Source organism: Fukomys damarensis, unplaced genomic scaffold (genome assembly GCF_012274545.1).
Source record: "Fukomys damarensis isolate Sample0158 unplaced genomic scaffold, DMR_v1.0_HiC HiC_scaffold_14, whole genome shotgun sequence".
Classification (NCBI taxonomy): domain Eukaryota; kingdom Metazoa; phylum Chordata; class Mammalia; order Rodentia; family Bathyergidae; genus Fukomys; species Fukomys damarensis.
In genome coordinates this window covers 54789573-54806139 of record NW_022900926.1, presented here as the reverse complement: position 1 = coordinate 54806139, position 16567 = coordinate 54789573, and the positions used below count along the sequence as shown (strand labels likewise).

General features: G+C 40.7%; 1 protein-coding gene and 1 non-coding gene across 2 annotated transcripts; one reads left to right on the top strand and one right to left on the bottom strand.

Annotated features, from left to right (window-relative positions):
* The first annotated feature begins 8531 nt into the window (after positions 1-8531).
* On the top strand, positions 8532-8650 carry LOC117286055. Its single transcript, XR_004517193.1, has one exon. It is a non-coding gene; the product is annotated as a U8 small nucleolar RNA (small nucleolar RNA).
* Positions 8651-11172: 2522 nt separating this feature from the next.
* Gja10 (gap junction protein alpha 10) lies at positions 11173-12615 on the bottom strand. Its single transcript, XM_010633290.2, is given in 8 exon segments — positions 11173-11377; positions 11379-11568; positions 11571-11685; positions 11688-11800; positions 11803-12096; positions 12099-12229; positions 12231-12393; positions 12396-12615. Coding segments are annotated over 8 exon segments (1431 nt in total).
* Positions 12616-16567: the final 3952 nt, after the last annotated feature.

The window sequence follows — 16567 nt, the reverse complement described above, 5'->3', positions numbered from 1 at the left end:
TTTTTTTGTCAGTTTCTGTTCTAGAATCTCGAATCATGACTTTCATTTTGCTCACCATCTCTATGGTTATCTAGGAAATTATTTCTGTTTTGAATTTTTCTAGAGCCTGGTTGATCTTTTTTGTTACTTCCTGTGCTGTGAGTTCTGAGTGTCCTGGTGTTTCACTATCAGACTTTTCATCCTCCTTTGCCCTACTGTTTGCCATTGGTGAACTGGAAGTCTGTCTTTGTGTCTTGCTTAAGTGTTTTCTCATTTTTATTTTTGTTGTTGGGTTATCCTTGATTCAATCTCTGGATCATTAAATCTTCCTGATAACATTTCTTCCCGGCCTTTGATTCTCTAATGACTCATAGACATTCTCACTTTCACAATATCAGAGAAAACAACTCGTCAAATCAATCCCTACTCTTTATCCCAATTGATACAATCAGCAACACAATAGGATCTATCACCACCTGCAAATTGACCACTTGTGGTAGTCATTAATCCATCACCCCCAAACCATGTGAATTAAATTAAAATCAAGAAGCAGCCCAAAATATGTTTACAGTGAACAAACTCCTTAACACAGCACATTTACCACTTAGGATGGGGGCCCAAACAGAATTAGGATGAGAAGAGTAAACAAGCAAAAGAACTGGAGAAGGTTTCCAGTGAAGCCAGAGGACATAGAATGACCACACAATCACCAGGAAACTGTCAAACTCAAAAGGGATAGACAGAGTGAAAGTACAAGGACAAGAGTATATCCCCTCAAAAGCAATAGGGGCTCACTTTCCCTTAAAACTGCTGACTCTTGAGTGAAGCACAATGATAGAAAAACAGAACATTACAAAAAAAGAAAAAATGATAAAAGAAGAAATCTGAGTCAGGGCAGGAGCAGGAACAGAAAGGAAGATGAGGGACAGATGGTGGAACAAGAGACTGAGTTGGTGAAAGAGGACAGAAAAAAGAACTTACAGAGTGGAATAAGGAAAAGAGAGAAAATGACAAAAAAAGTGACTTTGAAGGGCCTCTTTCAGACTATATCTCTGCTGCCATAATACACATCGTGTGCAGCCATGTGCAGAACCGAATCCCCCTATCTCAGCTAGCTGATGGCAGACCCCCCCATGACACAGACTGACCTCAGGCCACAAAGCCCAAACTGAGCTCCCTGACCTCCCTCAGGGTTGAACTCCAAACAGTTCTACCACAGATTTCCCTGCTCCTTCTTTAAAGATGTTCAAATTTGGGAGCTCAGCGGAGGGAGATCTGAAGTCCAAGCCAGCCGCTTTCCCAAATCTCACCTTCCTGGCTCTGGAGGAGTGGCAATCTCTTTATTTTTAATATCCATGTGAATCCTTGAATTATCTCAGCTATGAATGCCAGTCCATTGTTTGACCCCAAGCTCAAAGGCAGTGCAAATCTTGGGATGATGGCTCTTAACAGTAGCTTGTCACTTCTTATGCCTCTTCTGTTACGGGTGGGGAAAGCCTCAACCCACCCTGAGAAGGTTCAGATGAGCACCAACATGTACCCATAACTTCTTGCCCACGGCAGTTCACTGAAGTCCACAGCCAAGTTTTCATAAGGGGTAGCACCCATTTCTTGAATACCCAGGGACTGAGTGGGCCCTTATCTTGGGTTGTTTTGAGCACAGGCTAAGCATTACTTACATATAGCTCAGATGGGTACAGCATGTAGGAACTACCGGATTTTTTTCTGCCAACCATCAAGAGTCTTTTTTCCTCAGAGATAGCTGCATGAACATGTAATGTAGCAAAGGCATAGTTGGAATCAGTATAGGTGTTAACCTTTTCATCCTTTGCTAGCAGAAGAGCTCTTGTCAAGGCTATTAGCTCTGCCTTTCAGGCTGAGGTTCCAATAGGCAGAAGCTGAGCTTCTATCACAAAGTACAGTGTCATCATTGCATATACTGCCTGCCATAACCCTTCTAATACAAAACTATTCGCATCTGTGAAGTATTCAACATCTGACTCTTTGAGGAGGCAATCTGCGAGATTCCCTGACTTGAGAATACATCATCCACTATTTTTACACAGTCGTGGGGTAGACTTCTGATTCAACTGGGAGCAAAGTGTCCAGGTTAAGAGTGTTCACTGTATCTAGAGTTATGCAAGGATTTTTGCATAGGAGCCCCTAATACCAAGTCATCCTAAGATTTGATAACAAATAGTGTCCTCTCTGGTCCATTAAAGTTATAACTGAGTGTGATACCAAAGTCAGCTTGTCTGCCTCTGGCATCACATAGATGGTGGCAGCAAGCATCCTTAAGCAGGGAGGCCATCCTAAGGCCACAGAGTCCAACTGCTTTGATAAGTATGTCACTGGATAATGCCAGGATCCCATGACCCAAGTTAGGGCCCCCATGGTCATTCCCTTCCATTCATGGACATACAGAAAGAAAGGCCTGTTATAGAGCTGGGGCTTGAGTCAGGGCTTCTTTGCTTTGTTTAAATGTTCTTTCTTGGTCAACTTTGCAGAAGAGGGGCTCTTCTACCTTCCCCTTGGTAGCTTCATATAGAGGTTTAACCATAAATGAGAAATTTGGAATCCAAATATGACAAAGTCCTGTTGCCCTCAAGAACTCTCTTATTTTACATCAAGTGGTTGGGGTTGGGAGGGCATAGACAGCCTGTTTCTATTCAATGCCAAATTGGCATTCTCCTTTTGCTACTATGAAGCCTAAATATTTGACCTTTTGTTGGCAGATTTGTACCCTTTTTTGTAGATACCTTATATCCAGACTCCCAAAGTAGATGAAGGAGGTCTTTAGTTGCTTGATAGCAGTCCTTCAAAGTTGGAGCAGCCAAAAGGGTGTCATCTACATACTGTAGCAAGGCACAATTGTCCTCTGGTGTGATGAAGGTTTTGAGGTTGTTAGCCAGTGCCTCTCTAAAGATTATAGTAGAATTCTTAGTCCAGGTGAGCTGTTTGTTTATGCCTGTGACAGTATCTTCCTATGGAAATGCAAAGATGGGCTGACTGACTGGTGCAAGGCAGAGACAGAAAAAGGCATCTTTTAAGTCCAAGCAAGTAAACCAGGCAGCACTTGCTGGAATGACCCCCATCAATGTGTAAGGTTTTGGTGCCAATGGGTGTATGGTCTCAGTGGCTGGATTTATAGCATGTAAATCCTGTAATGGTCTACATATATTAGTTCCTGGTTTGCATACCAGCAAGAGCAGGATGTTCCAGGATGACTGACACATAGTCAAGATTCCATGTTATAAGAGCTATTTTAAATGTCCTTGAATGTCTTGAATGGCTTCCCAGGGGAGAGGGTTATTAGTGGACTCAAACCAGAATTGTCACTAGTTTTCATTTCACCATCACTAACGTTTGATTCACAACCATCCCAGGTGGATTGTCTTCAGCCCATATCCTGGAATCTTATTGCCAGCCCATATAGTTCATTTGCTCCTGGTTGTGGTGGTTTGTCTAAATAGTCTTCATTCTTTAGCCTATGGGATGGTAAGAGTCAATACCATGGTGTCTGGATGAGTCAAATTTAGTCATTTATCCCTGTGTCCTAAAGCCAATTTGGACCTGTAACTTCCAGAGTAAGTCTCTTTCTATCAGGGGAATTGGACAGTTTGGAAAATACAAAAACTCATGTTGGACTTCTTTTTCCCCTATGATGCACCTCTTAGGCCAAAAAAATGACCTCTTTTGTGGGACCCCAGTGGCTCTAACAGTAGTCACATAATTTTGGATAATGGCCCAATGGGCTGTGTTACTCCTGAGTATTCAGTTCTTCTTTCTACCATAAAGTCCATCAATTGGCTCCCTACTTTTATTATGAGCCTGGGCTCCTGGGGCAATGGTTTTGTCTCCTCCCCCTGGGGTAACACCTGGGGCTCACTGTCATCTGACTCTGTTTCCTCATGAGTTGACCTTAGTCAAAGGAGGAGATTGGGACATAATGAGGGAGGTTTTTTGTCTCCTCTGTCAGCTCTTGTGGCATTGGCTTTCCTCGTTCTCTTTGTCTCTGAGGCTACTAGCAGGGTTGATTTTTCTTTTTCTTTTGGCTTTTGCTCAGCTCAGGCACAAGAGTCTTATCATAAGCCTCTAAACAGGGCTGTAGCCAAGCAGGTTGGGTCTAAACCAAATTTAGCCATGAGTTGATGTAAGGAAATTGGGCTGGGTGCCCTAGCCATCCTCTGTCTCTTGTCATCACCCATGCCCAATTATTTTCCCATCTATCATCCCTTCAGCTGGCCATCCAACATCAAAGGAAGGCCAATCAATTTCACAAAGAGTTCTCAACCTCTGGGGGGACAGCTTTACTTTATAGTCTCCTGTGTAGTCTTTTGAGCAACAAGAATCTTTTAGAAGGAGCAGCTTGGGCTCCACCAAACCAACAAATAAACGTACATATTTCTTTTGATAAATTACTTCCACAAGTTTTCCCTTGGCATACATGAGCTTTGCAGTTTTTTCATTATCTCTTTTTATCAGGACAAAACTTTTATGATACAAAATACTCTCACATCAAAAGTATATCTTATACTTATAGCCTTCTTAATATTTTTCTCCATCTCAATTACTCTAAAACTTCTATAACAAACTTGGCTATGACCACCTGGATTTTAAAGTGTCTTTTTTCTCTTTTTTTCTTTGTTCTCAGATTGTTACTTTTTAAATTTGACTGACTGCCAACAGACCTCTAATCTTGAATCAGTGTTCTTATCTTGAACCAACAGAGATCAAAGAGCAAGTTAACCCTACAATTACAGTTCAAGAATGTGTAATGTACAGAAAAATGCTTAAAGCATACCAATTAAACAAAAACAGTCAAATTGGAAGCTAAGAGAATATTTATCAATTAGCTAAAATTTGTAATTTGATTTCTCCTGTAAAACCTCCTTAGGCCCAGTGAGATGCAGTCACAAGTCCTCGACTTTGGCCATCCAGCCCCCACCCCCCCAGGCTGGAGTCGCTCTGGCTTCCAGGTACCTGCAATCAACACCAAGCTGGTGACACTGAGTAAGAGTTGGCCTTGGAGCTCCTGCAGGCTGGGAGAGAAAGACCCTGGAGCCAGCCCACAATTCTTAGTTTTGTCCCATGGAGGAAGCAGTCTACAGCCACTAGTGTCAGATCTCTAACCTAGCACACAGTCCCTATACTCCAGTCCTGAGCAATCCCAGCATACTGCTTCCATCACCTGCCACAGCCTGGCCTCTGCCCATCACCCTGGATTGGCTTCTTTCTCTGCCCACTTTTACCCTAGCCTCCAGGCCATCCCCCCAGCAGGCCTGGCCTGAGTGCTACCTGCTACAGTATCTCAGGCCAGGGGTAGATGCAGGGGGTGGCCAAAGTACACCGCTTGGCTCTCTGCCTCCACTGACAATGTGCACTTGCCACAGTGTGAACCAGGAGAGGCAGTGGCCCTCACTCTCCCTCGCTCCATGCTGTTGCCCTTTCAGCTTCTCTTCACTCCGCTCATTCACATACACTCATGCATCTCCCCATTCCTAGTATTGTTGTTGTTGTTGTTCCTTTTGTATGGGTACAAGTGGATCATTCAAAGAGCCCCTTTGTGAGCCACTCTTGCTGCAGGCCACTCCCATGGGCTCTGGGCTTTCTCCACTTGGGTGTAAGTGGATGAACCACCCAAAGAACCTATTTGCAAGCCATTTTTATTACAGGCCATTCCTATGGATTCCCAGCCTCTTCCTCTGGGGTACAGGTGGACCACCCAAGAGACTCTTTACGAGCCATTCTCACTGTGGCCACTCCCATGTTCCTGGCTTGTGATTGTTTGCAAGTCACTCTCACTGCAGACCACTCCCACATGCCCAAAACAGGCTTTGTGAGTCACTCTCACTGTGGGCCACTCCCACTATGGGCTACTCCCAAATTTCACTTGGGGTTGTAGGTTTCCTCTAATTTAATACGGGTGAGATTACTTGGTATACCCTGGGAGGTAATCAGTCTCCCCTTCTATCCTAATGGGATGGGTTTTTCCCCCTAGACCTTAAAACCTTACTGACTGTAAAGTGCTGTTCCAGAATCACCTTGTAACCCCTCAGAGGTTCCATTTTTGCTGACTCTGAGCTGAGGACTCTGAGCTGTGGGAGGGCCAATTCCCTCTCTGATCTTGTCTCACCTGGCAGTACCAAGGGTCTCAGGTTTCCCTCACCATGGAGCCCCTGTGCCTGCAGGCAAAGGAGACAGCAAACATGCCCAGTCCCTTCATGGACACCAGAAAATGTTGCAGGATTTTAAGAGACAGGAGAGACCAATGGGTGATACAGGAAGATTTATTCTAGGTTTACACTGACTTGGTGGACTAGTGTCCAAAGCCTGAGCCCAGAACAAAGGAAAGTTTTTTTCTTGTGGCTGGGGGGTCTTTCTAGTGGTGTGAGATGGGGGATGGGGGGAGTGAGGTTACAGAAGCAAAACAAAACAATTAAAAGCAATTAATTAGACAGTGATAGCCTTGTAACTTAGCCTTGAAAGGAGACAGAGCCTTGTGAATCTTGTTAGAAAAGAGTGTCATAAACTTTTTACAGGTTGTAGTTGCCAATGTCATCTGTACCAAAATGAGGAGTTACAGCTATGGGAGGGGAAGTATGTTCAAGGAGCCAACTATTGCTGCTACAAAGCTGGGTTCTCTCTCTAGGTGTACTACTGGCCTACTGGAGATGGGGCAAGGGAACTATATCTCAGCCCTCCTCCTCTCATGGTGCGCAGTTTCTCTCTCCCTGGATTTCAAACTTGTTTCAGGTAGTGTGGCTGGCTGGGGCCAGGAGAGGCTGTCTCCAGCCCCCATAAGGGAAGAGTCTCCTGTAGAGATGACTCCTGGCTCAGAACACCATGTCCACGGCCTGGCACAGAGTGCCAGGTGTCTCTCCATGTGTTAGCTTACTATCATTACAACAGATAATTAACTCATAAAGGGAACATTTAGCGAGGCATGGTGGCACACACATGAAATCCCAGCACTCAGGAGGCTGAGGCAGGAGGATCACTGTGAGTTCACAGCTATGTAGTTCCTGGGCTACATAGTGAGTTTCAGATCAGTCTCAACCACATAGTGAAACCCTGTCTCAAAACACAAACAAACAAACAAACAAACAAACAAAGATAAGTATATTTTGACTCACAATTTTAGAGGTTTCTGTCCATGGTAGCTTGGCCCTGTTGCTTTGGGGACTGGGACAGGGCAGCACATCATAGTGGGAGCCTGTGGTGGGGCAAATCAGTTACCTTACAGACAGGCCATGAAAGAAAAGGAAAGGACTGGACTTCCACAATCCCCTGCAAGTAAGGGTACAGCCTGCCATGAGCTGAGACCTCCCTCTAGACCCCACTGGAGACCAAGCCTAGAAGACATGGGCCTTTGTGTGGGACATTTCAGATCCAAACTAGAACACTATGAAAGATGTGAGTTCCAAAGTTCTCCCACAGTTTGATGTGGCAAAAGTACAACTTTCCTCCTGCTCCTAGTGTATTACTTTTTCACGATAAATGATAGTTCTAGAAGCATGTTCTGAAAGAGATAGGAAACAGAAAACAAAATACACAACAAAGTCTTAGGAAAAAAATCAACCCTCCCCACCCACTGGGACTCTGTCACAAATACTCTGCATCACAAATCCAAACAATACCTGCTACACAAGGTGACTTTTGCTGTTTCCTCAGAGATGTTATGGGCAAGGTCCTATTGCCTAATAGCATTACTGTGAAAGATCTGAGTCCTGTCTGCCATCTCCTGCTCCTTCTTCTCCTCTTGTCATTTTTCCCAAAAGCTAAACCTAAAGCTAAATGGCTTTTTCCTAACCTCCAGCTTAGTCTCCTTTACAATTAGCCAGAGTTTCACCTTTCAATAATGTGGAAGGAGTAAACTAATCCAAATATAGAATATTCCATTTTACAATAAAATTTTTATCCCATTCCCCAGAATATTCCATTTTTAAATAATCTATTCCTCATTGTAAACATATGCTACACTTAAGCTGCCTCCTGAGGGAAAGCAAGAAGCAGCAATGGGATATAGGAGAAGAAGCTTAAATTGAAACAGTTCATACTTCATCCAATAAATATTAATTTATTGCCTGCTAAACTATGTCCCAAGAACTATGCTCCACAACCTAATTGTGTGACTTTGGACAAGTAACTTGTTATCCCTAAAATGGAAATTTCACAGGGTTGCATTAATCCCATAGCAGTGTCCAGTCCTGACCAGGCCCTCAATAAACTGAATGTTCTTTGTCATCTTTACATACTTTGATAATTGGTAAATTGGGCCAAACTTCTTGGCCAAAATGTTCAATAAAATGTAGTAACTCACTTGCCAAATAGCCACATAACAACACCCTTGTTAATAATGTTGAGCATAAAAATACCTTCCCAAATGAAAAAAAAAAAGCCCTACAAGTTGTCAGGTGTGGTGGCACATGCCTATAATCCCAGCATTTGGGTGTCTGAGGCAGGAGGATCACCATGAGTTCACGAACAGCCTGAACTACATAGCCAGACCCTTTCTCAACAACAGCAATAAGAACAGCAACAGAATCTAATCATCAGGTGGGAAAATCCTTAACCACTCCTTTTGATGATGATTGGAGTTTGCATGATATGTGATTAGCATCTTTGTGTTATCAGGACTCCCAACACCCTAATTACTCAGACTTCTGAATTTGGCTGTCCTATCCCAGAGGATAAACTGATGGAGTAAGAATAGGAAACACTGTCTCAATTTAATACTTTCTCTGTCTCTCTCTCTCTCTCTCTCTCTCTCTCTTTGTGTCTGTCTCTCTCTCTCTCTCCCTCCTTCCCCCTCTCTCCCCTACCTCCTCATCTCTGCCAATACAGAGGCTTCGCTCACATGAAAAGAGGTACAAGAAAAGAAAAATGATGTGATTTTTTTCTGACTTCACAAATGCAGATAAGAAGAGGTATTAACTGTTCGAGTTACTTTTAAAAATAATTGTTAACCTCAACTACACATTGCAATCATCACAGAAGTCTTAAGAATGTTAATACCTGTATCCCACCCACAAGGATTCTGTTCTGATTGGATGGATCCTGGGCGTGAAGGTTTTTAAAAATCTCAGATGATTTTTTGTTTGGTTTTGTTTTGATTCTTGGATCAAACTCGGGGCTTCACATGTGCTAGAGAAATGTTTTGCCATTGCTACACTCCCAGCCCAGATGACTTTAAGGTGTAATCAGGATTGAAAATCCTACACTAACTTGCCAAAGTTTCAAGCACTCATACATTGATCCTAAACATAGTCTCTTGGATAGATGACTGCCACTGACCGCCCCCCACAAAAAAAGCGTGTTAGTTTGAAAAAAGTATTTTAGTGAAAACCCAAATAGGCTGATTCCTCTTTTTTTTTTTTTTTAATGTAGTTCAGGCTGGTATTGAACTCACTATGTTGTCCAAAGTGGCCTTGATCTCATCTAGATCCTCCTACCTCAGCTTCCCCAGTGCTGGAATTACAGGCATGTGCCACACCACCCAGCTCTAAATAAACTGATTCTTACATAAGGTAAGGCTTTAATTCAGTATCAATGGTATCTGTAAACATATAGGATATATGTAGCTGGGTTAGAGGGGTTCAATCATTATTAATGCAAAGGATTACACAAGAAGAAACTAGTGTCTGAGCTCAACCGTGTGAGCTCAGTTAAGAACCTCTGCCACAAAGATTTGGGGGAGTTTTCTTTTTAATGGAAAACTACTTTTGAGTATCAAGATAACAAGGGCATGATATCAAACTGATTGCCTTTGGGATCTACTTGAGGGGTTGGTGAAGCACCCTTCTCGTTGTGTTTCGGTGGGTCGTAGAGGTGTGGCCCCAGGGTCTAGATCTGGTCTCTTACCCCTTCTTCTCTGCCCTTGTTCCCCTGCTCTGCTTCCTGGCCACCAAGAACTAAGAACTTTGCTCCCCCATGCCCTTCCACTATTACATTCCTGCATTGGAACCTGCCAACCATGTACTGAATCCTCCGAACCTGGGAGCAAAAGTAAACCTCTTCTCCTTTAAGTTGTAGGTAGCAGGTATTGTCTCCCACCAACAGGAAAACTAACTAGCACAGCTGACTATTAAGAGGAGATGGCAAAACAAGTGTCATCTTTTGTCCCAGAATTCAGAAGAAGCCCCAGTAGGTATACATTATGATTTACAATGGCCAAGAAATGTTAATATTGCAATGACAATTCAGAGAACAAAATTAAAATCAATGTGGTAGTTTTTAGTGTTTATGAAATATATTACTAAATATTTGTATATGACCTTTTTTTTTTTTTGGTACCGGATATCGAACTCAGGTCCTTGCACTTGCAAGGGGGGCAGTGGAACCACTGAGCTAAATCCCCAGCCCTGTGTATGACTTTTAAATTGCAGAGGTATAACAATCAATACTAGATACCTGCCTACCTTTGCAGTACAAGGGTAATTCAAGGTTATAAATGGTCCCACATCTGATCCATTTTCCACATTGTGACAGAAAGCACTTTCTAAAATATAATTGTAATCCAGTCTCTCTTTGACTTCAGATCTTTGTTAGTTCTGCATTACCTCCCTACAAGACCTCCATGCCCACTTCTCTAGCCTGCCATCTCCCCACAGCCTTCCTGTTTCTCTTTGTTCTAACTACCCACAGTTCCTCAGACTGTCCTGCTGTGGAGCCTTTGTGCTGTTTTTTGTTTTTTGGTTTTTTTTCAATTAGGATTGCATTTAGCTCTCCTAGTTCTAGAGAAATGTACCACATCTTTCAAGATTGAGTTCAAAGTAATTTCAACCTTTATGGTTTCTGTGACCCGACCCATATATACTTCTTTAACCCACCCACTCCCAAAAACGTGGTACCTTATACTTGGTTGTACCCATATATACATCTCTCTAACGTTCCCATTTATAATCTGAGCCCTTTACAGTATTTTATTCATTTATACACTCGATGTTTATGAGTGACTGGTATAAAGTAATTTATTTACATGTTTGATTTATTATTTAAATTAAATGGAATTATTAAATGAATTAATTTATCTTTTCATAAATAATTTCTTTCTACATCTAATATATACATATGTATATATTAGATGTAGAAAGAAATTATTTATGAAATAATAATATATGTATATATTTCAGGAAGGAAGAAAGGCAAAGCAGTAGCCAGAGTGGGTTAGCTTTTGTGATAATTCTGTGATCAGTGTGGCTGTCTGTCTTTACTTACTATCGATGTTCTGTGTCTAGTGGATGAGGGCAGAGAGGAGGAGCTGCTTTTCCGGTGTGGAAGATCCAAGCAGGAGCTATTCAGAGAACTGGAGCTTCTTGAATCTCTGTGCAACCGTCCCTTCTCAAACATCCATCTGGAAAGAAAGCTGGCCTTACAACTGCCTGGGTCAGATCTTTGTACAGACCCCACTCTCTCTTACACTGCCATCACTCCCTGTACAGTGACAGTGCAGATCTGTGACAGGTTCACCCAAGGGTGCCAAGTCATGGGATTGCTCCCAGGTTCCTAATGTGTAGGAGGAACAATATCTGAAAGCCATCACCGCACCTAGGCAAGACTGGGACGTTGTGTTCCCTGGGCCGAGGAGGAATTGTTTGGTTGCTGTCCCGGGTGCTGAATCCTGGAACTGTCATCAGGGCTGCGGACATAGAGCTGTCCGTCGTGCTGATCCTTCTCAGCCCAGGCTTTTTGGCTACAGGAAAAAAATCGACCGCAAGTTGCCTGGGCTGTGGGGTATGCCAAATGGTTTTAGACTTTGGCACATTGGCTTGGGTGACCTGCTGTTGGTTGTTGGGTTGAAGTAAAGAAGTCTTTTCAGTAGTGAAGAGCAAATCATACACTGCTGGGGCCCTGAATATTTTTTCGAATAGAATGGAAGACTTCTTCCATTCTCAATGTCCCCACTGCTGGAGTAATCATAAAGTGCCCTCATGATTTTCCTGGAGTCCAGGTGAAATATTTCCAGTATATTCAGTAGCAAGGAGATGGTTGCAATGCTGTGCATAAAGAGCATGAAAATGGTTTTCTCTGTGGGCCTAGATACAAAACAATCCCCTTCACTGGGGCAAGGAGGTTGGGTGCATTTGTAAAGGGGTTGCATTTGAAATCCATAGGAATATATTGGCCTATCATAAACTCTACCTCTAGCAGAGATCTGGTTAAAATATGTAAGACATAAGTACGTAGCAGACATCCTTTCAAAGGGACTTTATGGATGCCCTTCTGTTCCTCCAACCTCTTCAATTCCGTCTATCCTTTGTTGCTCCACCAGGTAAACTTCTGGATTCTCCATTTGGGTTCTAAGGCATAACTATTTCCTATGACTTTCTTTTTCAAAGTCTCTGAGTCTATAAGGTGCATGACCCATATACACCAGAGAAGGAGAAGATACAAAGATGATCTGTAAAACCCTATTAAAGAGATAGAGAAAGCATCATCATAACAGATACTGTTGCAACCTGGTTTCTGGGTGTTGCAGGCAAATGCTGACTGTTCATCCCAGACATCTTCAGCAGCCACACCAAGTACCAGCATTCAGAAGATGAAGAGGATTGTCAGCCAGATTTTCCCTACTATGGTTGAGTAGGAGTGAACTTCCTCTAGGATGCCACCCAGTAAGTTCCAATTCCCCATGATTAGGAATTAATGTCTGAAATATACGGAAAGTACTGAGGTCAATACACCCATGAATGTAATGTACAAGAATAAGGAAACATGCTTATAAATATAGCAGTTTCTTTTATCAGGAAAATTACCAAGGATTTTCCAGTCCCAATATTTCTGATCCATGCTTGATGAAATAGGATGTGTCCACAAAATATCAGTTTTTGAGAAAAACACTAAAAATGTACCACCACAATCTGACTCAGTTTACTTCTTACCCTCTTCTAGTCTCTGACACAGTGCCTGTCATTCCACTATACTGGTTCACTAACATGGTCTTCATATTCTCACAGTGCATTCTCATTCCAGTTTTGTCCATTTTTTTACTTATATGAAATACAGCATTAAACATACATCTAACGTGATTTTAAATAGATCTCAACTCCTCACTAAATTTTCCCAAACCATCACAAGTTAGTTATTTTCCCTTTCCTAAGTTCTTACAACCACTTATTTGGCACTGTGCTTGGATGAGTTTTGTAATGTTTATGTTACCCTTCCAGAAAGCAATTTTTAATAGCATCTTCATCTTTGTAGACAGAAGATATCAATGTATAATAGTTGATGGAGATGTCTTTTCTGTTTAAAATTTGGATCCTTGACTCTATCAATGAAATAACTATCAATAGGAGAAGCAAAGTAGATCTTCATATTATTTATGGCTTTTACTGTAAGATAAAGTATAAGTAAATAAAACCAGCCAAGAAAGTCCTCAGGAATTGGCTTGGATCAGTATAGTAGTAAAGATTAAGCAGACACAGAAACAGTACAGCAATAACACATGATTCCATCCACTAAGTCACATCTGGAGCATCATATCTTCATGGAAATATTTGCTAACTCAGAAAGAAAGTGAATGTAAACTGCTTCTCTAGCAATCTTGGGATCTAGCAAAAGCTCAACACATAGCTGATATGAAAAGTTTACTTCATTTACCCTAGAAAAGTTTTTCAAGATTTGATGAGGTTAAGATATTTTCTGGGAAAAGATTTTTAAGAAGTGGAAGACTTCCAGAAATGAAAGTTATAGAGGAAAAATATGAAGGTATAAGTTAAAACAGATAATGATACAATTTTTCTCCTTCCACAATTCATCCATTCAATGACATTTACTAACCAGATGTGGTGGTGCGTACCTATAATCTTAGCTACTCGGGAGACTGAGGCACGAGGGTTGCAAGTTCAAGGTCAGCCTGGGCAACTTAGTTAGATTCCATTACAAAATAAAAATTTTAAAGGTTGGAAATGTAGCCCAGAGGTAGAGCACTTTCTTAGCATGAGTAAAGCCCTGGAGTCAGTCCTAACTGCATTAATAATAAAAATGACAATAATAATAATAATTAAAATCTTACTATCACTGGACATTGTGCCAGAATTCAACCACAAACATGAAATGACTAGTCCCAGCCTTCAGAGTTCCTGATCACCAAAATGACCACTAACCCAAAAAGTCAACCAAGACTGTAAAGAAAAAAAATGAATATCATCCAGAAAAAAATATGAGGAAAAAAAATGGGAATTTTAGATTCTTCAATAATTATTTCCAAACAAAATAAATTCCAAATGAGTTTATTAAATATTTGATTTTTCACCAATACAGTCAAGGAGCCAAATTTTAAATGTAAATTTTACATATAAAACAAATATAATTAGATTACATATTTTAAAAGCAAACTATTAAATGTAAAAAAATGTAAGCCAGAGGGCTGGGGATTTAGCTCAGTGGTTCTGCTGCCTGCCTTGCAAGTGCAAGGACCCAAGTTCGATCCCCAGTACCAAAATAAATAAATAAATAAATGCTGTTAAAAAAATGTAAGCCCGAAAAGTATTAAAATAAATTATATAAAATGTTTTATAATCTTTTCAAGAATATCAATGCCAGTAATTATTATTTGAAAAAATACAGATTTCACCCAACAAAACTGAAGGGCAAAAATGGAGATCCCCATAAGGCACTGAGGTTTAGAGAACAACAAAAATAAAAAGTAGATTTAAAAGTTTTGGACTCCATACCTTGTTAACTGAAGCAATAATTTCCTAAACTCTATTCCGTCAAATAAAGAGTCAAAGTCTTTTCCCACAAATATTCTGGCCTCTAAAAATTTCTGGTCATTACTTATTATACTAAAAAGATTCCTTTATCACTTAAAACTCCCTGCTGTACAAGAACAAACTCAATATAGATAGCTTCTCTATTTGGAAATTCTAAACCATGTAATGCTTGTCTTTTGACAATATCATTTTTAAATATGGAGATTATTTTAAGTAGCAAATAAGCTAGGCCTATATGAAAAACAGAAACACAATCTACATGTTAATATGAAAGGCCAAGTTCCTTTAGTCTGGTAAGCCTAAATTTTCTAGAAAAAAAAAGCTTCTTTTTACCTTTAAATGACTGCAGATTTTAGAAATGTTCTCAATTTTCTTTCATTAATAAGTACTAATTTAATATCTCTTATGTAAGAATCTGGTGATCTCTTCCTGCATTTAATTTCAGATCTTGGCTTTCTATGCCAGTAGGATTTCCTATATATTTCTCAAAAGCCAGACAGTCAACATATTTACCACTTACTGTACAGATGGATGACAAAAATCACAATTAGGCTCACAGAACCATAAAGTAATACCATGTGTGTATAGTAAGTGGGACAAACACTGCCAGTTACAGATATAAAGGCTCTGGTCAGGTGATTGTGGGGCACTAATCCAGAATGAGCATGGTAATGCTGATCAATGTAGTCTAACCCAGTTCTCCAAGGTTCAAAATGCCCTTTGGTCTTTCACAATTTTCATGTACTGATTTTCTAGTTGACACCAACCTGGGACCCCTCCTAATGAATCATATTTGGAAATTAAAAGCGAAACACAGAGGAATTCCTTTTTTCATTTGTGAATAATGACTGTGATTTTAGTTTGGGTGCATTTCTTTCAGTTCATCGAATGCTGTGGGAGTTTGTACAGATCAATGGCATCATGTCCAATTTCATAAACAGCTGCCTGGGGTGAGTCTAGATTCATTAAATGTGAACAGATAACAGGCAGTGACAATGAAACCCAAAATGTCTTTGCAAATTACACCATACCAAAAGAAGAAACATTTAAAAAAATACATATTCTTAGACCATGGGTAGGGTGTAGTATGCCTATTTTTAGATTATGTATTTTAGCAAAACTCTATTAGACCAAAACACACAACTTCTCCTAAAAATTTGTCTTTTTCAATAGGGAATATGAAAGCCAATAGTACCTCTAAAGCCTAGGTCAGATTTTTGTGGAGAAAATTTGAATTCTGGAGAGATAAAATGACTTACTCATTTCACCGATAGAGCATAGTTTTCCTAACTCTGTAGCATCTGTCACTACTCACCTTACAAGTCTGATCTTATTACCATTCTAGAGGGGCTGATAGGAAGGGCAAGGGCATCACTAGAACACAATTATGGTTTCAAATCTCAGTTCGTAGGCACATTTGTAGATTTGCATAAAATGACTAAATGTTCATAAGTTAGTGATCACCCGCCTATTCTATTTTAGGACACTTAATTTTTATTATTTATTTAATTAATTATTTGGGGCTTTTGGGGACAGAGTCTCAATATGTAGTTCAGGCTGGACTTGAACTCACTGTGTAGCCCAGCCTGGCCTCAAACTTAAGAGTGATCCTCCTGCCTCAGCCCCCTAAGTGCTAGGATTACAAGGTATGAGCCACTATGCCTGGCTCTAGGACACTCAATTTTACTTTTTCTGTCCTTTTATTTTATTTTTAATTAATTTATTGGTACATTTTATATACATAATGATCACATTCATTATAGGGAATTTGTACCTGTACATAACATAATATATCTTGATTCTTTTTTTCTCCATTCCCCTCCCCTCCCTTCAGCCTTTCTTCCTCTCCTTATTTACAAAATTTTACTGTG